At 38.0% G+C, this 25289-nt stretch overlaps 2 protein-coding genes across 2 annotated transcripts; both read right to left on the bottom strand.

Annotated features, from left to right (window-relative positions):
• Nucleotides 1-4220: 4220 nt before the first annotated feature.
• LOC129766607 (uncharacterized) lies at nt 4221-5658 on the bottom strand. The gene is made up of 6 exons (XM_055767186.1): nt 5565-5658; nt 5336-5494; nt 5191-5278; nt 4652-5135; nt 4408-4591; nt 4221-4342 (listed from the first exon to the last, which is right to left on the bottom strand). Exons 1-6 carry the CDS (start codon nt 5656-5658, stop codon nt 4221-4223), a joined length of 1131 nt encoding a protein of 376 aa, XP_055623161.1.
• A 15250-nt stretch (nt 5659-20908) lies between these two features.
• On the bottom strand, nt 20909-21902 carry LOC129769349 (ribosome biogenesis protein SLX9 homolog). Its single transcript, XM_055771565.1, has one exon. It carries the CDS (start codon nt 21779-21781, stop codon nt 21089-21091), a length of 693 nt encoding a protein of 230 aa, XP_055627540.1. The 5' UTR covers nt 21782-21902; the 3' UTR covers nt 20909-21088.
• Nucleotides 21903-25289: the final 3387 nt, after the last annotated feature.

Here is a 25289-nt window from a genome sequence, read left to right on the forward strand (position 1 = left end):
TCTATTTGAAGAAGAGGATATGATTGAATGAAAAAACACAAAAAATATGTTTTCTTCCTCTTTATAATGTTTTAATAGTCATCTAATTCAGCCTCCTCAAAACAGAGTAATTTTTGATACTCCAACACAAATAACAAAATTCGAATTTTTCACTGTTATTTATTGAAAGTAAGCAACTGAATATAATTCATGGAAGTATAATGAGCTATAAAAAAACATAAAAACTATATGAAAAAAGGCACTTGTTCAAAAAAGTTACCCCTATAATCGCGTCGGTGTGTCAGACCGAAAGTGTTAAAAAAAGTAGCACACGTCCCTTTTGTACCAACACATGCGATACGCTAAACGATGACGAACGAAGGAGTATTAATGGTGTAACATGTGATACCTTCTACGAAGCTGCTGCTGCGAGCGGACAACTTGAAGATGAATCTGAATGGGATCAGGCTATGGCTTGTGAGAAAACTAGAAGGAGTTCATGAATACAGCAAATCGACGACGCCCTGTCGCAATGATGGAACAGCTGGAACTTGCGCATACATTCTGTCCAATTTCTATAAGACCACCCTGATTCTATTTCGTTGCAACACACACAGTTAGAATTCCAACAAGATACATTCATACATTGTTGAATGTTTATCATACAGTATATTTAACGACAATTTCGTTCAAAATTTTCGTTTGTTGATTTGTTGTTGAATATAACAATTTCAGCTATCCAGTTTCTATAAAACCATTTCAAAATTCATAAGTATTATCAATGAAAAAATCAAAATGATCGGCTGAGCTACATGTCAATAATTGGCAACCTGAACAATTCGTCTTGGAATACTATGTACCAAATTCTGCTGAACGGGTTTCTCGATATTTTTCTATGTTTCCGAAATTGCGACCTCGACCTCTTCAATCGTGGTCTACCGTTTCCCCTCAATGTAGATTCTGCGTACGAGGATCCCTCTATGATTTTCAACAGGATTCAAGTCTGGAGAGCGAGCCGGTCCAAAAAAATAAGTTTTTAGTCCATTGCTTAGTTTCCTTGCTGGTATGAATAGTAGCATTGTTTTGCAGGAATGTGATTTTTTTGTCACGATATACACGCAGAAACGGTAGTAGAGACGATTCCAGAACATGTATATAATCCTTGAATGGTGTAAAAATTATCTTGAGCTTTCCGGTTACACAGAATCTCGCCCAAACCATGCACGAGCCTCCACCAAAATCCCTGATTGAGCCATACTGTTCCTTCCATCCAAGTTGAACTTTTTTCGTTTGTGAAAATATCCTATATATTGAGGATCTTTTCGTTATAGTGTATAGCAAAACGTATTCTTTTGGAAACATTCTTTGTCACAGCATACCATGTCCCACTGTCAGTTCATGTGAGTTTTGGCAAAACTCAGACGTCTTCAGACGTGAGATGGTGTAAGATGAGGAGCCTTACCTCTTCAAGCCCTCTTTATGCGTTGATTTTTACCAAAACTCGACGAATTGCCACCCGAGTAACATTTAAATTGAAATACTGCTTTATTTGCATAAGCGATTTTGAGGTATTCGAAGCTGTTCTAACTATTTCCCGCTTATCCCCGAGCTTCGATTTACGTGGATCTTTCTCTTTCTTACCGTATTCTTGAGGATTCGTCAAATAAATGAGCACTATTTGATGGGATCGTCCAATCAGACGAGCAATTTCTCTGATACTCTGATATTTTCTTGGTGAAATGCATGGTTACCGATGTCTACACACTAGAATATAAATTGAAACATTGTTTTTTTACAGTGCCACAAAGCAGCAAGATCATCATCTGGTCTTATAGAAGTTGGACAGAGTGTACCTGTCGCACTATGGCAAAACGCTTCATGATTATAAATTGCCTTATGTAATTCAGGACGAGATCGATGCTCAGCAGCAGGAAGAAGCAGGCGAGGAGTCAAGTGTCATTCAGAAGAAGACGTATTGATTCCTCGAATAAATACCAGCTTTGAGATTGAAGACGGTCTGGAGTAATTCAAGCGAAGGCATCAGTTTCCTGTGCCTTCAGAATGAATATTGATAAGTCGCAAGGGCAAACATTCCGGAGAGTTGACATTGTTTTGTACGAGCCTTTTTTTCACGGCCAGCTATACTTTATCGCGCGTTTGAAACCGAGACTCTTTGCGTATTACCATTCCAGTTTTCAAAGTTGTTGCTTGCATTGGTCAGTTTGACGAAGTCTTCGTGCGTAACGTTGTTTACGGTGAAGTGATAGGAAGTAGAGATCGAACGAACAATTCAGGACTATAAATAAGTATACCTAATGATTAAATGCTGTACGGAAGTATTCATTGCTGAATTAAGCGAAGTGTTAAATACCTACTGAATGAAGAAACGGAACGGACACACACTTCCGCTCCCAGCGCGTTTTTAGCGGAAAAATTGAATGACTAATTTGAACGAACCATACAACACCAGGGCTCATTTGTTACAATAGTATAACTCTTGCTATGTTTTATGAATCTACTCCCGATTGGCCAAGAATGGCATACACCCCCAATCAGATGGGCAATGGGTGACAATAACAGACGAGCTGAAACCGAACATAATCTTGTTTTGATTTCCGGTTTAATGATTCTGGTTCTAAATGATCAACAATGACATAACACTCTACGATATGGGTATTGCATGAAATGGCTTCAACAGCAGAAGTCGAATATCGTATTCCGATGCCATTTTGGAAAAGAAGATGATGGCTTCCATATCATTGAAAAAAATTAGCGAGATGTCAGGTGTAAAAGAGCATAGAAAGCGGAAACGGCAAAGGGCCGTACCTCTCACGCTAAAGTTAACGAGTTCAATTCTCACTCTCGACATTCTTCCAAAAATGGAAGAAAAGTGATGAACCAGCCAAAAAGTGTTGAAAGTCAGTATAATACGGTATGAAAAAGGAACGGAACGCTCAACGCCGTTCAACGCTAAACCTCACTCAGCCGCTCAACACCGCACAACGGTTAACGCTCAACGAAATCTAATGTTGCCGGATTCGTGGTCCTTCCTTTTTTTCTAAATTTGGAAATCAAACACGATTTCAACAAAAATTCAAATTCGCTTGCCGATGAAGATCAACTTAACGTTCGTGATAATCACCTGAAATTATTGACAATAATGAAAGTTCATGGTGTTTCCGTTAAATATATCAGACAAAATTCACGCGTCTAGACTCTTGCGTTATACTCATTATGACAGATATGGTGTTGAGCGTCAACAGAAGAGAAATCATCCGACACTGGGAAAAAGCTAATTCCTTCAATCGTGAATAAATTTTGATAATTTGTGGCACTGGTCAGGACAATAAACTAACCATCGATGGCAGACGCAAATTAATAGAAATTGATTTATAAATGAGCGTTGTTTCCATCTGCTGGCAGCAAACACATTCAACAGCCTATGAGTACGGGTACAAGAAAGAGAGAATGAGTCATCCCTCTCTTATTTTGTGAATGTATTCACCTGAAGTAGAACTGCGGTCAACTTTAGTTATCTCTCACCAGTGAGAAATTCACCAGCGCTTACATATGCTGAACTTATTCTAGTTATACAACCATTCCATGCCAAACCAATATAGTGGTTCTCAGACTTTCGTGAAAAGTGGAAATTTTGTTGTTTAGCGCAAAACATTAGACCCGTTTTTTTATTGTTTCAGTAGGGTGACCATTTCCATTTTACGGTTGTCTGAAAAATCTTTTTCCTCTTTTTTCCAAAAATATCTTTTTTCGGAAATTAATTTTTGAACTACTAGACCGACACAGATGATCGACATATAAAATTAAAACCAATCACCTGGTCTTTTTTGAAAAAATACATTACCTGCAGAAAATTCGAATTCTGCTCTCGTTATTATTGATTGTATATATTTTCTATTGTTTTCATAGTCACGGGACCAAAGGCGCTATATTTTTTTAAATGTTTTTTCTGGAAAGCTGAGTATTTTTCACATAACATGTGTCGAAACCAGAGAGGGTTTTTTTCGTTTTTGAATTATAACTTTTCAAAGTTAACCGATGGTATCCTCTCTTAACCTGTCCGTAATCTCCCCAGTTCCCCTGCCAGAACATGGACACAGATATTCAAATTTGAGAATAAAGAAAGCGTAAATGAAGCGTTCTAAAAACCATGGATTAATTATATTATTGAACATTTTCTAAAGTAATTTGCAATAAATATATTTCAATACTTCTGATAATTATCAACCCGTCCCCGAAACTGGGCAAGCATTTTGCGCATATTCCAATCGAAATCCTCGATTCGCCACATCGCCATTATCGTTTGCATCAGTTATATAGAATAAACTAAAAGGCAGTGTATTACCTGAAATAAAATAAATTAAAGTACAGCAACAACTCAAAAACGTAAATAAAACGTATATCACTTACTTGTAATAGGGTCCAAACCTAATCCGCAGAATCGATCGGCAGCAATACCCACTGGATTAGGAATTATCAAATAATCTGTAGTGCAAGCGATTCCTTGACTACCCACCAATCCAGTACCCAGATTTGCAACCGGTACAGCCGTAACGTCGTTCGTTAAGGTAAACGCAAACGGGTCGCCCGTTGGCTACAAAAATCATCATACAATTTTAAGTATCAGACTGTTCACGTTCAATTTTCAACTCACCAAAGTATATGTGATCGAACATTGTCCAGCCCCACTTCGAATGCAGACTCCATAATTTGAGTTCGCAATTTGTCGAGTTCCAGCCATTCCCAATGCATTCAATGCAGGATTTGCAGCTGAACCATAGTTGAGACTGGATACCTCTCCTGTGCTGTCTAAGAAATACTGCAAACATCCAGCAGGAGCTTTGAACGCACTAGTACACGAAATCAGAGTCAACTGAAGGTTCCATAGTCGGTTGAAGGAGGTCGTTGCAGTCATCGCAACTCTTATGGTAATCGAACTCTGGCCACTGAACGAAGCGTAAATGTGTTGTCCATTATTATCCCCACAAATGACGGGGACTCGGGAGCTCGCACCAGATATTTGAATATTGTCCACTACACATGCTCCAGTCGCATCCGGTTGTGACAACGAAAATGCGCGAAAGTCGATCCTCAGCTGGCAGACTGTGTTATCAGGTGGGATGACCGTGAACGAACAGCTAAAATCAAACCATGAGCATAAGAAACTTTCGGGGAAACTAGGTGTCAACTAACCTTCCACCCCCATTGTACGGTGACGGATATCCAGAATTTTGAAAATAAGTTACGTTATTAGATGTTGACCCGCCACAAGTTCCTACAACTGTATAATGCAAAATTAACTTTCATTTCACTAATAACACGCAAACAAACTACTCACAAACACAACATACGGCTTGCGCGGTTTGCGTGCTGCAACTGCCGGAAGGTATGCCTCCATCCGCAGCGCATTCACCGCGGATTAGACATGTTCCCGATAAACCGTTGGAACCCGTGCAAGCCGAGTTCGAAATTCTTCCGAGAGTATAGAAGGGGAAGACTAAAATAAAATCAACAACATATATGACGATTATGTTAGCAATCACGGATAATACGGATCCCGAACGAACCTCTTGCCTGACGAGTGGCGGAAGATGTTTCATTTGATTGAATTCCCGGTTCTGGCCACAACCTGGAACAAACTGCACTTTTAATAAAAACCATTATTAGTATGGATAGCTTCATTTTATCGCTTCTTAAGCTTCTTAAAGATGATAGCGTTTGACCACTCGAATACCAACTGAGTGCGCAGGTTTGTACGAAGCACCCGAAACTCATCAGACGGAGAAAGTAGTGTTGATTCAACGAAATGTGCTAATTGATCGGTAACGTACAATTTTTGGAGCATATCATACAGTCCACTAGACGAATAAGATTCACTTTTACCGACCGGCACCATTCTTTCTTTTCAATCTCATGGTAATATATGTTCAGATATGTTCAGATCAACTCCAAGCCCTAGGCCGCTCCAAACATGTTTCTAGTTTACACAATCTCTGATGAGTGTTTGGAGCTAGTGTGACCAACTGAGTCTACACGGTTAGCTACACACTTTCATCGCAAGGTCCTCATCTCACTCGTGCTAACCGCGTACGAGGATCACTTTTCATATTTTGAATCTAACAATAAAATGGCTCTTTTCTGTTACTGAAAATAACAAATAATTTTATTGTGTCTTAAAATATTTGCTTCTATAATCTAGAACGCTCAAGATATCAGTAAAACATGGTTGTCGATTGCGAATGCGTCTTTCTTCTGTCGATGAAAATCGTTGTTAATGCAAATTTTCCCGGCGTTCTGCTAAATCAACGAGTACTCGTAGAGTCGATTTGAGATAAGATAGCCTCATTAGTCTTCCTTATCTCGGTGAAAGTTTTGAGCCTAAAATGATTGCGTACTAAATTAATTGTTCTACTTTCCTCTAAACCAGCCCTCACATGATCAATAATAATTACTTCACTAGGTTGGCATTGTTGACCAAACTATGCCGTCCGGCCTTTGCTAACGCTCGGTCGGACTTTACTGAAAGGATCGACTCCTATGTTTCGAAACTAGCCGGGCAATCGGTGGAACACAGGTTTGCTTGCAAGAGGCCGCCGCTTCCTACGATGGGAGGAGGGGATCGTCCCCATTTCATCGACCTCAGAATAAAATTTATTACGAAAAAATGTGCGTATATTTCTCCTTATTGAGCAAGAAGCCGATCAAACTATTGGACGATGAAAAGTCTGCAGACTGCGGGCACTTGAAGGCCACTGTTCCACGAATATCATCAGCAACGTGCCATCGAATGGACAAACTGCAATGCGCCAAGCGGTTGCCATAGTTATCATGTGGACAATCCAACATCAGCGAATCGGACAAACCATGATCAGAACTGAGATCATCGAGTTGAATTAATTACATGATTTAGATATATGGCATGGTTGCAATATATTCATATATTCTAATACAAATGGTATGCACACATGATGTTTATAATATTTGTAAGTGTTATAATCCAGAAAAGGTCTGAATACGTACCAAATAATCATCTGGTAATCGATCAAAAGTTAACTCAAATGAGGGGCGCATTGACACCAATAAAAGGTGGATGTTAATGTGAATCCGTATGAAAATCCTATAAAAGTACTGTAAATTATGAAAAAGACAATTTTAGTTATATGTTTGGAAACATTTGAATACAGTGATTTACATTTAATGCGAAATGTTGAGGCACCACTCAGTGTCGCATTGGAGGCGATTTTGACCTGTAATTGAACATAGTCGATAAGAGTGGTACAGTGTCGACGTCTGGTGGTGACTTTTAATGTGGGGCCATAATTTGGGTCCCGAACTCGATGTTTACAAAAATGCCCAAATTGATCGGCCTGGGTTCAATCCCAGCTGGCGTCGTTGGGATTTTCTGAGGCGAAAAATCTCTGGTTACGTCTTTCTTCGGAAGGGAAGTAAAAGAAGTTGGCCCGGCTCATGAGTTGTTGAGTCTGATAGGTAGGAACAGGTGGAGTCGCCTCCCTGATGTCGGTGATTGGCTCTAAAGTGGCGGAAATAGGCCGACGAAAAATAAGCGAAGATAAAAAAAAACTGGTTCACTTAGATGAACAGTCAGTGAGTGAACCGTTTATCAAAATGAACTGTTTTGCCCATCTCTAGTTTTGAATTTATATATATCCAAAAGAATGACAATGGTTTGGCCATAATCGTAGCTGTGACCGGCAGAGATGCCAATCTTCTTGATTTTACAGGATTCCCCAGGTATTTTGGCACGTTCCCTGATATTTTGACAAACACTCAATTTTGCCCGATTTTGCTCATGAGTTGTTGAGTCTGATAGGTAGGAACAGGTGGAGTCGCCTCCCTGATGTCGGTGATTGGCTCTAAAGTGGCGGAAATAGGCCGACGAAAAATAAGCGAAGATAAAAAAAAATGCCCAAATAGAGGTAAAAATGTCCAATTAAACGTGTCGCATTACAGGTCTGTCAAATTAGCTAAATGTCGCATTAAATGTAAATTACTGTACCTGATTTGACAAAGATGCGCTGAACTAGAGCATTCAAAAAGTGGACAAACCAAGATCATGTTTTCGACTGGACAAATCAACATAATTTACCTCTGTTATAACCAACACAATCGATTTCGGATTTTTTGTTTCCGTTCTGCGGAGACAATAGTACGATTTGTTAATTATTTGTTTAAGAATGATGTTTTGCGAGCGTTGCTTATAGTTACAGAAAAACTACTCGGACATTCGATAATTTATTTAAATTGACAGCCCTTGATGTAGTCCTACGCCTCTTCGGTTATGTCCCCGACGTCACCCACCCGTCTTTTTTATACATTTTTTTAAAATTTTAAACTTGAGCAGTTCTTTCGCGTTCTTTTGCGTTCCGAATATTTGAATTACATTTACGAGCATATTGCATGTGACGCACGGTTTATTTTGTTGGCGTATACTCAATTTTGAGTTGAAACATTATTTAGATTTTAGCATTCATATACTTTCTAATTATCAGAAAAAAACTAGGGGAAGCTGGGGTGATTCATGAATTAGGTAAACATAAAATCTTTTAGTGAGGGCAAGTTGAGAAAAAAAATCATTACTTTCAATCTCTTTTTTGGCCTATTTCGAGTACGTGATTGTTTGTATGATTGATATTTAGTAAAAATTAAAAAAAAACACTGCTGGTTTTTTCTCTAAATGTATTATTATGAAACATGATCTTACATGGAACCTGTGTTTTGTCCTAACAGAAAATATGAAAAATTGTACATATTTTGTGCGCATCAAATTATTACACATACTATTGTCGGTCGATAAACATATTTTCACATACAGTTTGCGAAATTAAAGAAGAAGCATCTTATCTTTCCCCACTAAATTTAAAAAATATAAATCCCATACGAATCAAAAAATCTCCTATCCAATCCAGCGATATCAATGAATAGCTGTCCATTGATGTTAGGTTCCAGCTAACATTCTATGTTGTTTTTAATACCGCTGAATGAAAGAGCGAAAGAAAACTTCAAAAGAACTGGTTCACTTAGATGAACAGTCAGTGAGTGAACCGTTCATCAAAATGAACTGTTTTGCCCATCTCTAGTTTTGAATTTATATATATCCAAAAGAATGACAATGGTTTGGCCATAATCGTAGCTGTGACCGGCAGAGATGCCAATCTTCTTGATTTTTCAGGATTCCCCAGGCATTTTGGCACGTTCCCTGATATTTTGACAAACACTCAATTTTGCCCGATTTTTCAGAAATGATCCTGATTTTTTTCACTTTAACAGAGTGAAAATTATAGGTAATAAATATACTGGGATCCCTGTCCAAGCTTTCATGGTTGAAAATGAAAACTATAAAATAGCTCTCCGGATTTATAATATTAGGCTGTCAAAAAAGTCCTGCGGTATTTCCGCGAGGTGTCGTTGTAAGCGCGTAGTTCTAGTTGTATTCATTATATCGAGTCATATTATAGCTTGTTGGAAAAGTATTTTTGCGCGCTATAATATAGTCCTCGACAGTGTTTTGTTTGGTTAAGTCGTTCGTGAGTTATAGTGTCGCAAATATGGAGCAAAATAAAGAGAAAATCCGACATATTTTACAGGCAAAAATGCATCTCAAGCTGCCAATAAAATTTGTGCAGTTTATGGACCCGATACAGTTTCCATTTCCACCGCACAACGATGGTTTCAACGTTTTCGTTCTGGTGTAGAGGTCGTCGAAGATGCGCCACGCTCCGGAAGGCCTGTCGTCGAAAATTGCGACAAAATCGCTGAATTAGCCGAGAAAGACCGGCATAGTAGCAGCCGTAGCATCGGCCAAGAGCTGGGGATAAGTCATCAAACCGTAATTAACCATTTGAAGAAGCTTGGATTCACAAAGAAGCTCGATGTATGGGTGCCACACACGTTGACGCAAAAAAACATCTTTGACCGTATCGACGCATGTGAATCGCTGCTGAATCGCAACAAAATCGACACGTTTCTGAAGCGGAAGGTGACTGACGATGAAAAGTGGGTCACTTACGACAACGTGAAGCGCAAACGGTCGTGGTCGAAGCCCGCTGAAGCGGCTCAGACGGTGGCCAAGCCCTCATTAACGGCCAAGAAAGTTCTGCTGTGTGTTTGGTGGGATTGTCAAGGAATAATCTATTATGAGCTGCTTCCCTATGGCCAAACGCTCAATTCGGACCTGTACTGCCAACAACTGGACCGCTTGAAGGTAGCACTCATGAAGAAGAGGCCATTTTTGATAAACAGAGGCCGCATTGTCTTCCATCAGGACAACGCCAGGTCACACACTTCTTTGGTGACGCGCCAGAAGCTCCGGGAGCTCGGATGGGAGGTTCTTTTGCATCCGCCGTATAGTCCGGACCTTGCACCAAGTGACTACCACCTGTTTTTGTTTCCGTTCTGCGGATTTTAATCAATATGTATGATTATTGCAAATCGTCTGAATAAGCTTCCAGGGAGAAAATACCAAATTATTTTCATTACGCACAAATGCTTCGAGGCTTTTAAAAACAGTGCTAAATTAATTAACCAGAATATCTAACGAATGTAGCAAATAATAACTAGATTGGATATGGGGAACAATGTTTCCTTGTATGATGTGTATATATGAGTAGTGGCAGAGTTGTTGGTGAAGAAATTCGTGTCGGAGTATAATATTACTTAAGAGAAATTTTTTGAACTCAAAGTCAATATAACAAGATTGTATACAATATTTTCTCGCCAGGATTAAAATACAATCAAACTAATGGTGAATCTATAGTAAATATATCTATATTCGAATCGAATAACATCAAAATTAGAAAACATCCAACAATTTATCCACTGCTAATATGCTTTCCTTATTTAGTGAGTAAAGTTCCTTCAAAAGTTTGGACGTTGAATTCAGAGAAATAATGAATGTTGATTGCAGTGAACTGCAGAGATACTGCAGATTTTTTGGAAAAAATATAAACGATCAAAAGATCCATGCAAAATCATATCAATGACAAAAACTTCAACTCTATGGTCAGCATAAAAAAAATACTTAGAATAGTTTCCGACGAGAAAGCAAACATGTTCTTGTAGAATAGAATTGCTTAAGCTGCTTGAAAGATTGCGAAAGATTGTCGAACAAAACTGTACACAAGAAATTGAATAAATGCAAGTCTGCCCATAAAAATGATGCTTTGGCTTTACTATCAAAGTGATAGTGATTGTATCAACTTCTCGATTCGATTTATATAATATAACCCATCAAGTGAATACCAGTACTCCGTAATGATTTGAATAACTCACCAGGTGTCTTCAGCAATATTGTTCAATGTACTAGCTACAATTTGGGCCCTATCCCAGAAGACGAGCGCTCGTCTCGTTTGTATTCATATTCCAGAAGTCGAGCTCGACTAAAAACAGACGAGTAGCTCGACTGACTCGACCGTTCGGCCGCGGTCGCTGATATATCGATTCGAGTCGTTGTCTAGTGTGTTTGTTCATCTTGTTGATTCAAGGCATCAGTATTCCTTTGTTACTTTTTGACGTAGGACTACCCCTTTCATTTCTATACCGGGGTGTAAGTTCAGAATTTCAAATACGAGAGCGTGACGCTTGGAGTGCAAGGTTTTGAACGTTAATACTTCTTTGCCGGCTGAACGGAGTGGTATGATTTTCACTTCATTCGAAAGACAAAATGTCCAAGAGTTGTATTATTGTCAATTATTGACCCGAAAGCTTATTTCAATAGAAAAGTTGCTTTGAAAACAGGTTATTGAAACCACACAAATCGTATATAAACGAATACCCGCTCGGAAATCCACTCAGTTACGATTACGCAGCGGTTGATGTATGATCGTTGGAATCTGTGTGTTCCCCTAACACAGATTTCAAATCCAATGAACCAGAGGAAATCAGCGTTACAACATAGATGCAAGGTGCAGGAACTTTTGTACCCGCATACATTTCTGCAAACCGGTATGAATTTCCCCAACAAATTTTTGAAAGCCAGAGGAAATCGGCATTGCAAAATAGAAGCAAAGTGCGGATACTTTTGTACCCGCATGAATTTGTGCAGACCGGCATTAGTTTCCCCAACGTCAGTGGCACAGCGTGACCGGGTGACACCCGGGGCGGATGACGGATGCATCGGCAGTCGCCCACAACAAAAAGTGACTTGACTAGAAAATGAATTAACTAGCGTTGACTAGCGAGGATGACTGGTGAACTAGTCCAGTCAGTGGTTATTTTAACTGACTCGACTAATGAATACAAATCTGCCTCTTCATTCAACCGACTTCAATCCACACTTCCATTTCCCCTTGACACTAATTCATACCCGCGTACACAATATTATTTTTACGTCCATATAAAGAGGAACGAAGGCATGATTTCTGATGCTCAAAAGAAGTTACCCCATCAATGGACGGTTTATTGTCTACCCATCGTGAACTCAAACCAACAAACTTAGACATTTATCAAGTATACTATAAAGTTCCTCGCGTTAGTATTAGTTAGTACTAGGCGTGCAAAATAGCGCACACACACTGCACGTTATTTTATACGTGAAAGTAATTTTCGTGTACGACACAAAAGAATCTAGCTTACTTGTAGCGTATGTCAAACCACGTTGAACTCAAACATCGATGCATGCACATGTACATGGGAGAGAGAAAGAGAGGAACTAATTCGTTTTGGGGGAAGTCACTTCAAAATGCAATGAGGACAATTTGACTGGGAAGAATGAAATGATATAGTCGAGTCGGTAGAGAGAGATAGCGACTAAACGCCCGACTGACTGTTCAGTCGTTTTGGCGGAGAAACTGCGTGAAGAAGCCAAAAGTCATTACTAACTGACTATGGATATAGTCAGTCAGATAGTCAGCTGACTATCCTCAGTTTACTATGACTATGCAGAGCCCTGATTTCTAGTGCTCCCGTGACCGAATGGTTGGCGTCAAACCTAACATGCCGGGGGTTTGTGTTCGATTCCCGTTCTGGTCGATGGATTTTTTTTCAAAGAAATTTCCTCCGACTTGCACTGTGGTCACGCGTAATCTAGAGCTTGCCACTAAGAATGCATTCAAGGCGTGTTATTTGGCATAGAAGTCTCAACTAAGTACTAGTAAAAATAACGCAAGTAATATTACGTTGGACGGCGTCTGTCCGACGTCCTCTAGGAACGTTAGTGCCATTTAAGAAGAAGAAGACTACTTTCTAGACGAATTTCTGACTATTTTCTTTGAATACAATGAATATCTTTGGGAGCGGGACCGACGCTGATATTGTACAAATGCTCTTGATCCGGGCTGAATAGAAAGCGTAGTAAGAACAATCCGGGGCTCAATGTGTTACGGATGTAATAATAAAAGGTTATTTCATAAGGGTTTGGATTTCAATTTACAGATCAAACACAGAAAAATCGTAAGGAATATAACCAGTGGCGTCGAGTGAAGCTTTCGCACCCGGGACGGAAAAGTCAATTTGCACCCCCATTACCCCACCAGAAAAGGAATAAATCTATTTATTCATATAAATTCGGTTCATTCTGCACCCCTAAAATTGTGCACCCGGAGGCGGTCCACCCCCTCCGCACCCCCAATCGACGCCACTGAATATAACATTTATTTATTTTTTTTTATCCCATTTATTTATTAGGCTCATTAGCATTTAGCTGTAACAGAGCCGGGTTTAATCGTGTACATGTACATATGTTTATGTTTCTATAAATTGTGAATTACACAGTAATTAGTAGTAACCATGTAGGCGTTAAGTTTTCTGTTCCATTACATTATGATAAATTACACAGTAGTAGCCATTTAGGCGTAAGGTTATTCTTTCTGTTCATCCATTGTTCAGCAGACCGGACAGCGGAGACAGTTGATATTGATCATTGTTGGGCTATTTATAGAACAGCAGCCCGATGTTTCTTGCAGAACAGAGCAGTTGTATGGATGAATCGATCTTTGTTCCACCGTGGATCGATTTTCATCGCTGATGATGGTTGCGTGGACGTAGCTATTCTATAACAACACAAAGATGGTCAATTGAGGGCCCTGAGTTTGAACTCACGATCGATCGCTTGGTAAGCGAACGCGTAACCAAGTGGCTACGAAGACCCCCATAACATTCATTATTGGGGGTTAAAATCAATCCTTACCTTTTGTTAAGATTATTTCATGTAAATGTCGATCACAACTACGATTCAGGTGATCCATATGTGAAGTCCAATTTCGAGTTACTTTTTGAAGCATATCGGCTGGTATCTTAACAAGGATACGTGTGATGTTGCATTCAAGTGATTGAATTTATGCTGATTTATCGGCTTTAACAAGAGATTTGGCATACCCTCAAAAATACAGTCCTACGGCGTCAAATAGCACGATCCAATTCACCAATTCACTGGTCTAAAACGAAAGATGATTTGCTCACCAAATTGATTGTGTAATAGACCCATCATTTCGTGTGCTGTGTGGCATGTGGCACCGTCTTGTTGAAATCAAATGTCGACCCGATTTAGCTCGTGTATTCTTTCACTAGGTGCCACAGAAATGCAAATCATTAGTAACAGCTTCAATTCCACTGTAAAATTTTGAAGCGTTTCTTAGAAGTCCCATTTCACGATAAACTGTAACGCTTCCAATGCAGTCTATTAATTGGCATCGTCCAGGATAATTCCTGCAGTCTTCAAATGTCCATGTCCGAAACTTCGGCATAGAAATTTGTCATTTTGAAAATCAACGTTTTCAGTTAGTGGTAAGATACTGCTATCATGTGTCTAGCTTGAATTTATAAAATAAAAAAATACAAAAAAAAATACCAGTGCATTGAGTCTGGTCACAACCACAACGTTACTCAGAGAAACCCTATGGTTTTGTAAATAGTTCTGCGCTAGATCTACTTCACGTAGTACGTGTACCACAAGTACATATAACACAGGAAAACCCGAAACTGCTGGAAGAATGGGCCATCCAGTTACTTAATCTAGTATTCAAGTGCTAAGGAGGATCTTACAAAACTTCAATGGATGTGATTAATCCAACGTAATTTGCCTAAATTGATTTCACAACATTACAATGAATACTCCATTAAGTTTGCGATAATCATTTTTCCATCACACTTGTGTGACTCAGGAGCATATGCCATGAGTTGAAACTGCGTAAACAGCTTCATCAGTTCTCATCAAAAGCATGTTGTCCTCCTAAGTTCAAAGAGTGGTCTACAAACCCTTGAATTAGACTTTTTGTTTTGCTTTCTCAACCAAACCTGAAGTCCTCCTTTTTCTTTTTTTATCCCATTTATTTATTTATTTATTAAGCTCATTAGCATTTTGCTATAACAGAGCCGGGTTTTTTTTAATCGTGTACATGTACATATGTTTATGTTTCTATAAATTGTAAATTACAAAGTAGTTAGTAGTAGACATTTTTAGGCGTTAAGTTTTTCTGTTCCATTACATTATGGTAAATTACACAGTAGTAGCCATTTAGGCTTAAGGGTATTCCTTTTGTTCTTCCATTATCCAGTTAGACCGGACAGCGGAGACAGTTGATTGACCATTGTTGAGTTATTTATAGAACAGCAGCCCGATGTGTCCTGCCGCAGGGCAGAGCAGTTGTATGGATGAATCGATCTTATTTCGACCGTGGATCGATTTCCATCGCTAATGTTTGTTGCGTGGACGTAGTTATTCTGTAACAACACAAAGATGGTCAATGAGGGCCCTGTTCTGAGACGAACCATCCCAGGAGGCTGAAAGTCTCAAAAATAAAGAATAAAAAATTTAAAAAAAATTTAAAAAAAAGAGCCCTGAGTTTTGAACTCACGATCGATCGCTTACTAAGCGAACGGCGTAACCAAGTGGCTACGAAGACCCCCTGAGTCCTCCATTTGAACTCGACATGGTTGGAGAGATATTGAAAAATAAGAAAGGCATTTTATGGAAGCTGAATCGTTAATCTCCATTTGATCTCCAATTTGATCTTCACTTGTAATAGCAACCTTTCTGCCATCCAAAACGAAAAAAACCCAAGAATAATTATTTTACATGAACAATTCCATGGTGGAATTTCTCACTAAATAATTCCACCAATCACTGAGCGAATGCGAATGAACTTTCAGTGTAAAGTGTCTTTCAGTGTCTCTATGAAATGAGCAAAGGAAAATAACTAACGGATGAATTTCATTCAAAATTTGAAAAATATAATTATTATAGTCCGCCGGACCGGGCCACCCCCAAAAATGACTTTTTTTCAAAAATTCATAACTTTTGAACTACTAGACCGATTCATATGACCGATATACCAAATTAAAGCCATTCATCTGGTCATAACTTATACTATACCTGCAGAAAATTCGCTCTCGTTACTATTGATTGTATTCGTTTTTTATTGTTTTCATAGTCTCGGGATCAAAGGCGCTATATTTTTTTATATTTTTTTCTGGAAAGCTGAGGATTTTCCACATAATATATGTCGCAACCAGAGAGGGTTTTTTTTTTGTTTTTGAGTTATGATTTTTCAAAGTTAACCGATGGTCCAAAAAATAATTTTTCACATTTTTTTTCCACTTTGTTCAAACATTTATTACTCTTGAACTACTGGACCAATTCAGATGACCAATATATCAAATTGAATCCATTTAGCTAGCCTGATACATTTGCTAATTAACTGAATTCTAGTCACATACACCCAGTCTAGTCGCATAGAAATATTGAACGAAAATATGTTGACTTCGTATAGAAATATTGAATGAAAACGTGTTAATTTTGAAAAATCATAACCTAAAAACGAAAAATAACACATCTCTGATTTTTGGATATTTTACGTAAAAAAAACCTCAGCTTTCAAGAAAAAATATGAAAAAATATAGCATCCATGGTCCCGAAACCATGTAAACTATAAAAAAAACTAAAACAATAAATAATTACGAGATCAAAATCCATTTTTTTTCGCAAGTCTAATATTTTTCAAAAAAGACCATTTAATTGGCTTTAATTTTATGTGTCGATCATCTGAATCGGTCCAGTAGATCAAAAGTTATGATTTTTTTTTGTTGGAAAAATAGGGAAAAAATTGATTGTTCGAACCATCGGTTAACTTTGAAAAATCAAAACTCAAAAACGAAAAAAACGCCCCACTGGTTTCGACATATGTTATGTGAGAAATCCTCAGCTTTCCAGGAAAAATATAAAAAAATATAGTGTTTTTGGCCCGGGACTATGAAAAACAATAAAAAACGAATACAATCAATAATAACGAGAGCAGAACTCGAATTATCTGAAGGCGTGAAATTTTTTCAAAATAGACCAGGTGATTGGCTTTGATTTGATATATCGATCATCTGAATCGGTCTAGTAGTTCAAAAGTTATGAATTCTTGAAAAAAGTCATTTTTGGAAAAAAAAAAAAAAAAAAAAAAAGAGGAAAAAGTTGACTTATCGGACAACCCTAAAATGGAAATGGTCACCCTAATGAAAAAATAAAAAATACGGATCAAATATTTTGCGATTAAGAACAAAACTACCAATTTTCACGAAAAACTGAGAACCACTATATCGGTTTGGCATGAAATGGCTGTATATATATAGACGGTGTATTTGTATATGAAGTAAAATTCTGATCATAGGCAATCGTAACATGAGCAAATTTATTACATTTATAATTTATATATATATATATTTATAACATTCATAACATGAAGCATCGCATTCATTCATGAAGCATCGCTCCACCACAACGAATCTGATGTGCTACGTTACCACACTGTCCCGTGAAGTTGAAAAAAGACTACAAATCGACGCAGCGTACGTTGACTTCGCGAAAGCTTTCGAAACTGTCCCGCACGTCATACTAGTCGGAAAACTAAAGAAGATAGGTTTCCCAGATTCGATAACGGAATGGATATTTTTAAATCTCCGCGATCGCACTGCATATGTCTTGGTCAATTCATATAGATCTCGCAGTTTCAGCATCACTTCTGGACTACCACAAGGAAGCGTTCTTGGACCACTATTGTTCAACATCTTTATCAATGATCTGAGCTTACTGCTTTCATCATTTAAGCTTGCATTCGCCGATGACCTGAAAATCTACAGGGTGATTTCATCACTTTCGGATTGCTTTGCTCTTCAAGAGGACATTACTACAATGCTCATATAATGTGGCGATAATGGAATGCATGTCAACGACAAAAAATGCAGGATCATTTCCTTTGGTCGCTCCAATAACCTCGTGTTACATCAATACAGGGTGGAATCGTCAATACTGGAACGAACATCGTCAATCTGTGATCTCGGAATCATGATTGATACTCAGCTCAGATTCAACGAGCACGTGGGCGTTATGACCGCTAAAGCTTTCTGTGTATTAGGATTCATTCGCCGTCATGCGTACGAGTTCACTGATATTCATGCTTTGAAGACTTTGTACTGCACGTTAGTTCGTGGTATTCTTGAGTATGCTGCTCCAATTTGATCTCCCCATTACGTAGTTCACGTTTTGTCAATCGAACGGGTGCAGAAAAACTTTTTACGGTTTGCTCTGAGACGACTTCCATGGAACGATCCAGCCAATCTTTCTCCGTATTCCGACCGATGGAATCATTAAATTCCAGGCGCACTACAATACAGCGAATGTTCATTTTTGACATAATTCAAGGATGTATTGACTGTCCTGAACCGCTCGCACAGATTCCGCTGAACACTCCCCCTCGTCGTTTTCAGAACTCATTTATGTTAGCAGTCCCGTATCATAGGACTAACTACGGCTACAATAACCCTCTTGACTCGTGTATTCGACAGTTCAATGCCGTATGTGATGAATTCGACTTTAATTTTACGAAACAAAATTTTAAAAATAGGATTAAGAATTATACTTAGTTTATAAGTTCAGTCTGTGCTAGTAATCGAAGACGATGTTAAATAAAAGAAAACATTCATAACATTTAAAATTTATTTTCCGTTTACTATTTTCGATAGCAGAGGCAGCCATGGCAGTGTTCCGAGCTTCTTCTTCTTCTTCTTCAATGGCACTAACGTTCCTAGAGGAACTTCGCCATCTCAACCAAGGCGGTATAATAAGGTGGAACGTTATGTCAGAACTGCTGTTCAGCCATTACTTGAGTTCGAATTGACAGCGGCAAAACGAACGGCTAGAGTTTTCCGAGAAAGAGGATAACAAATGGCATGCAATGAGGAGTGCATGCCGCTATGTGTTTGCTGCGTATAAATGTTGGTTTTGTTTACGCTGTTGGCATCATTGTAGTGTTTCGGTGACTGCTGCAAGTTATTGTCTGCATTGCTGTTCTACGGGACGTGAGGGTTGTTGCCGTTGCTGCTGGGATTGGAAACTCAGCGATTGTGGGAGCTTTGCTAGTGGGTATATAAAAGAGGTGGCTCTTAATAACCGGTGGGCTTGTGCCGTACTGCTTTAGCTGAAGACTCGCCTGATCGTTCGGGTTGTGAGACACAACAGCTAGTTCGATTGAAACCAGCCCAGCGTAGGTATATGTTGGTGGGGACCGCTATGTAGCATAAAGATTTGATCTACTTTGTTTATAAACAAAAAAAGCCGCTGTCATTTTTCATCCCCCCTCGCATCATCCATGCCTTATCCTCATACTGTCGAAAACGAACCACCTGTCAATTCCAGCTCCTTGGTCTCAACGTAGTATTACTTGCGTCATTTTTATTTGCACTTAGTTGAGATTTCTATGCCAAATAACACGCCTTGAATGCATTCTGAGTGGCAAGCTCTAGAATACGCGTGATCACAGTGCAAGTCGGAGGAAATTGCTTTGACGAAAAATTCCCCCGACCAGAACGGGAATCGAACCCGAACACCCGGCATGTTAGTTATGACGCTAACCACTCGGCCAAGGGAGCACAGTGTTCCGAGCTCTGCAATTTAATTTTCTTAACCAATGTTAAAGTTGCTAAAACTCACATTATAGACCCATTAAACGTAAAAACAATAATTGTATTGATATCAATACAATTTTATTTTATTGATTTTCATAACATGAAACGCTATGACTTGAATAACATTTTATTGAGTGGTTTTTATAGCTGTTTCGATGATGTTGTCTGGCATCGGTGTCGAGAAAATAACGATGCTTTCAACAATACAAACAAAACCATTGCGAAAATTGAAATATGAAAATGTAACTTTCAGAGCACTAGCTCGAGTTTTCCAATGTTTTTCACTATATATTGCAACGGTAAATGAAAATTTAATATCTTGTGAGTAATCGATTAGAGTTTGGTTGATCTTACTTGATGGGAAGTGTGTGAAAACGCTCATTTTTTTCACACTGTTTCGCAAAATTATTGATTTTCGGACGAGGGGTGAGGAAGGGAGGTGAAAGAAATGAGCGCCATGGTGGTAGCCATTTGTGGCTTCCTTCCACCTTCATCTCAAGGGAAATATATGTATATAGATTTAAATCCTTTAAACAGTTAATTAAAACATTGGCCCCAATAACTCCATAATAATGAAACGTCTGAGTGATAAAACCATATGCTGGTAGAAAAAATATCAATAAAACAAAAGGAATTATGAATCCTATTGTTCTTTGTTGGGTTTTTGAGTCTCGATTGATCAATTTTAGAAATGATTCTTGTTTATCTCAAAACATGTCTGCACATCTAACATCACTGATCATACCGACTAGAGGCGAATGAACCCTAAAGTTTAAAACCTCTTAAATACAAAACGAAGTAGAAGAAGATCATACCGAGAAAAAATACAGAAGTCTTTCCAGTCTACCAAATAGAACATTTCAATGAAATTCGTGTTCTGGAATAGGATATTTTGCTCGTCTCGACAGTGACTGGAGCCGAGACGAGACGAATTGTTCGTTAATGAAGTGAAGAAATCATTCAATATTCACTGATGGACGCACTGAATGTTCATCAAAATTGAAGTTGATTTTGGATTGTATATAAGTATATTTTACTCTTTATTAGTTTATATACTTTATAATATTATTATTTACTGTTATTATTACAAAATATATATATTCGATCTAAGATAATTCTTAAACTAATTATAGCGACATAAAGTTGGTTATTTTCAAAAGCTGTGCTCATTTAAGTTGATTGAATGACTTCAGCTGCCCAACAAGAGCTGTATCTGTTCTTTCCTTGAATTTCTGATATGTTCCGCTATCATTTTCTTTGGATCCTTCTTGAACTTTCTCGACTTCAGCACCTGATTGACCTTCTGGCATCGGTTCAGGAACTCTCGCTTGTTTTCCTTATGTTTTGCTGCTTTAAGCTGCTGTTTTGTTTTGGGTACTGCTTTCTTATCATACTTTGGAACTCCTGTCTTAAGAGTATCAGCAGGTTTCAGTTTGAACAACGAGTCTAATGACGGTAAGGCATCAAGTAGAGGCCTCATATCACCGGTCACAGCTGTTTTCTCACGCTTCTTCCGATCTTTATCGTCTTTAAAAGCTTTCTGTGTGAGCTCGATCTTTTTCAAAACCTCTTCTTTACGAAATTTCTTTTTGTCTTTCTTGTTCATTCGGGTGATGGCCACTTTACGGATCTTCTTCGATTTGATTGGTGTTTTGTCTTCCTTATCGTTTATCACGGTTTTCGTTTCAGCAGGATGTAAATTTGGCTTAACTATTTTCGATGCTTTAGGAGGAATTTTAAAACTCTTCGGTTCAGGTCCATTCAATTGCACCGGATTGGAACGATATATGGGAAACGGTCCAGACACTGACTTTGTTTCGGTATCTGTTGATGTTTTGAGGGCTCCTTTTGATAACGTTAGCTTTTTGTTGAGTTTCCCCATTGTAATTATCGGCAGTTGGTTAAGTTACACACTTCGAAAATATATCCTCGAATCAAGAATATGAGAAGAACAATAAATTCCGTAAAATTGAACGTCTCGATCCACCACGAGGTTAAACAAAACAAAGATCAAAATTGAAAAAATATATAGCCCGCAATAATAAACCGAGGGGTTGGAGAATGTAATTCATTGTAATTGTAACTAGGGATGCGAGATAATTTTTGGGTATTCACCGATCACTAAACAAATTTCTACTTTATGGTGGAAGCATTGATGATTTTGTTGGGTTTTCACAAAATTTAAAAAAAATTGTCAATTTGTTCAAAATTGGAATATTTCTTCACATTTAGTATTTTTATTTGTAATCATAATTTCACCTGAATTTTTTTCCGCTTGGCTGTATATTAATATTTATTTTGATTCCACAATAAATAAATACATGATTTAAAATTCACGCATACAACAATCGTTCTAACTAATAGTAACACGCGCTTACATTCTCGTCGGCTAGCGGTATCAAATCAAATGACGGATTCACATAAATTTTCACTGGAACGACAAAAATATTGGCTCGTATGTTGTCTGCAGTATCATGAAAAATGCTGGTTTGTCTTCATAAATTTTAGATTATACCTGAGCTTAAGCTTGGAGAGACTGTACAATTATCCTGAGCTATCATCATTGAGACCTCCTTCAGTCCGAGAATCCGCCATTTCACCAGTGTGATAGAATTCACAATTGATATAAAACACATAAATTTTCACTGGAACGACGAAAATATTGGCTAGTATGTTGTCTGCAGGATCATGAAAAATGCTGGTTTGTTTTCATAAATTTTAGAATATACCTGGGCTTGAGCTTGGCTAGACTGTACAATTCGTAGTTGCTCTTCGTGATTGACCTGAACCAGCATAATTGCACAAAGAACACATTGAATGACGTTGGGGAGTAGCAAATCATTCTCATTGTGCAAGTTTCGTTGATTCGTGCTTTAAATAGTCAATAACGACGCCGGCCGGCATCGCACTTTTTTTTATCGCAAACCAATTGCAACGGTGGAGAGTTTACTGTGGGAAACCTGAGAAGGTAACCAATAGAACTCAATCGAAGACTACTAAGCCAATTCTCAATAGATATGCGATATGAATAATATCTAACAATCATTTTCCCCCATTTCAATATATTTAGCATTAAAAACTCCTATAGACAAACGAATAAAATCTTAAAATTTAGACTATTTTCTGGTTGGTTTTACTTAATACGCCATTACGCTGGGAGTTTGGGTTGGATTCCTTTTCACGGCGGGGGATTTTTTCCCGAAGAATGTTGTTCCGATTTTTTTGTGCTAGCTTGAACTTGAACACAGGCGTATTATTCGACATCGCCCTAATTAATGAAAAGGCGAAAATATACCGTCGAAAATTAGTTATGGGGGTGAAATTGGGTCAAAAATGGAGAAATTTACTATTAGTAATATCTTGACCAATATTGCGAATGTTTTTGAAAGCTGTGAACCGTTTAATAGGAGACATATTTCCACAACTTACAATGCATAATACTCAACTGTTGTACAAATAGTTATTATTGAATTATTCATCAAAGTTTGATGTGTAAATAGCCATCAAAACACTCCTCAGAGAAAATCTCATGCCCAGCATTATACAGAAATACTAAAATTATAAATATTGAATAGAATTATTCTTTAAAGTCTTGCCAAATTAGTCACTACTGATTTTGAACAGTAATATTTTTTTCCATTCGAATTTCCATATTTTCGAAATAATCTATATTACTTCAAAAATATAACCCAGTATTTGGATTTGTTTTCAGTACAAATCTTCAAATGCTTATCGTGCAACATGATTTGTCCAATGTAACTGCTAGTGGTGAAAGTAGTGATGAAGATCGATTCCTTTTAAAACAATTCACGGTGAAAGTTACGCGAGATTTAAGGTTATGGTATGAATGGTATTATCGAATGATCGAGTCAACATTCCACAATATCATTCAAAATTGCAAATGTCGATAATATATATACAAAAAAAAGGTCTGCTAATGTGAACGTTCTCGCCACTGAACTGTTTAAGCTTATGAATGTAAAAGCATAGTTTTCCGCTTTTTCTTATAACGAATGTGTTTTTTTAATTATAATATAATTTTCACCAAAATAGATTATAAATACTCATTAAATTTCGTTATATGTATATAGTAACTCGGTTTTCTTCATGATTTACAAACATTTGAATAATTAATTCGGAAACTTTGAAAGTTGGATTTTCTGCAGTTGTAACTATGGTTATAGCCATGGCTGCTTGCATCCAACAGTAACAGGAAGTTTCAGGTATTTATTATTTCAGAATTGAAGTGAATAGATCTAGACAGATTTTTGCATATACTGTAAGTTACATTTATGACATTTATGGACATTTGCCACATACGACATTTAGCTAATTTGTGAAGATCGAGTGCGGGCCCAAATTATGGCCCCACATTGATAGTCGCCACCAGACGTCGACACTGTTTGACCGAAGCCAAATATTTGACTCTTTTCAACAGATAAAATTTTATCAACGTGTACTGATCAAACATATACGGCACAAAACACGACAAGCAAATATACAATTATTGGATGCATAAAATATTTTTTCGGTCTGTTCTTCGAACCTTACGGTACGCGGTTATGTTACTTTAAATACTTCAGTCGATTGATTTCTATATAAGGGGGTCACTCTACGAAAAAAGAAGTAAATCGCAGCAGGAGCTTGATGTAAAACACATTCAACAGCTTTCGGCGGGTTCACTAGCTGCCATTATTATATTTTTATAGACGGATGTAAGACTAGTCTATGGTACAAGGTACAACTGTTTGGACAGTAAACGGATTAGAGGGGCGGTATATAAAGACAGAATGGTGAAAAACGGAAGAGGGGATGTTTACCTGAGCGAAAGGGAGAGAAAAGTGGATCAGAAACGTCTGAAATATTGCATTTCTCGAAAATTTAGATGGAATTCGAGGATCCGCAACTACATGTCCGCAGAGTGGTTTTCACGATTTAACTCACCTGATTTTATACATTTATTATTGCCTCGCTTTATGTCCACCTTTCAAAAGCACATAAATACTAATCCACTCACAAAACCGTTGCGGCGCATCATCTCAATCGAGCCACCGCAGCGAATGAGGAATCGTACAACAGTGATTATGGAACCGTACACACCCGCCCCGACTTGTGATAAAACACACATTCATAAAACATCATTCACATTCCATTATCGAGGCCCCGCGGCGGCCTGTCATTGTAAAATCCGCGCGGGATAGTCGTCCAGTTGGTTCTCACGCTAAGCGAGTGTCTTCCGAGCTGCGAGCTTAATAATCTTCATGACTCATATATAATTATATAATTCTATATAATTCTCAATGACTCAATTTCTTCTATAGATTGAGCAGTAGAACCAATACGACTTGATTGTGATAGTCTGCAAACGAACATTATTTCACCGAAAAAGC

Source organism: Toxorhynchites rutilus, chromosome 2 (genome assembly GCF_029784135.1).
Source record: "Toxorhynchites rutilus septentrionalis strain SRP chromosome 2, ASM2978413v1, whole genome shotgun sequence".
NCBI classification, from domain to species: domain Eukaryota; kingdom Metazoa; phylum Arthropoda; class Insecta; order Diptera; family Culicidae; genus Toxorhynchites; species Toxorhynchites rutilus.

What these genes read in the sequence shown, in the direction of transcription:
- LOC129766607 (XM_055767186.1), bottom strand. Translation starts at nt 5,658, where the DNA reads ATGGTTTTTATTAAAAGTGCAGTTTGTTCCAGGTTGTGGCCAGAACCG. An exon ending in CGCCACTCGTCAGGCAAGAG is followed by an intron (nt 5,495 to 5,564) that starts GTTCGTTCGGGA and finishes ATTTTATTTTAG; the next exon opens with TCTTCCCCTTCTATACTCTC. An exon ending in GTTCGATCACATATACTTTG is followed by an intron (nt 4,592 to 4,651) that starts GTGAGTTGAAAA and finishes TGATTTTTGTAG; the next exon opens with CCAACGGGCGACCCGTTTGC.
- LOC129769349 (XM_055771565.1), bottom strand. Translation starts at nt 21,781, where the DNA reads ATGGGGAAACTCAACAAAAAGCTAACGTTATCAAAAGGAGCCCTCAAA.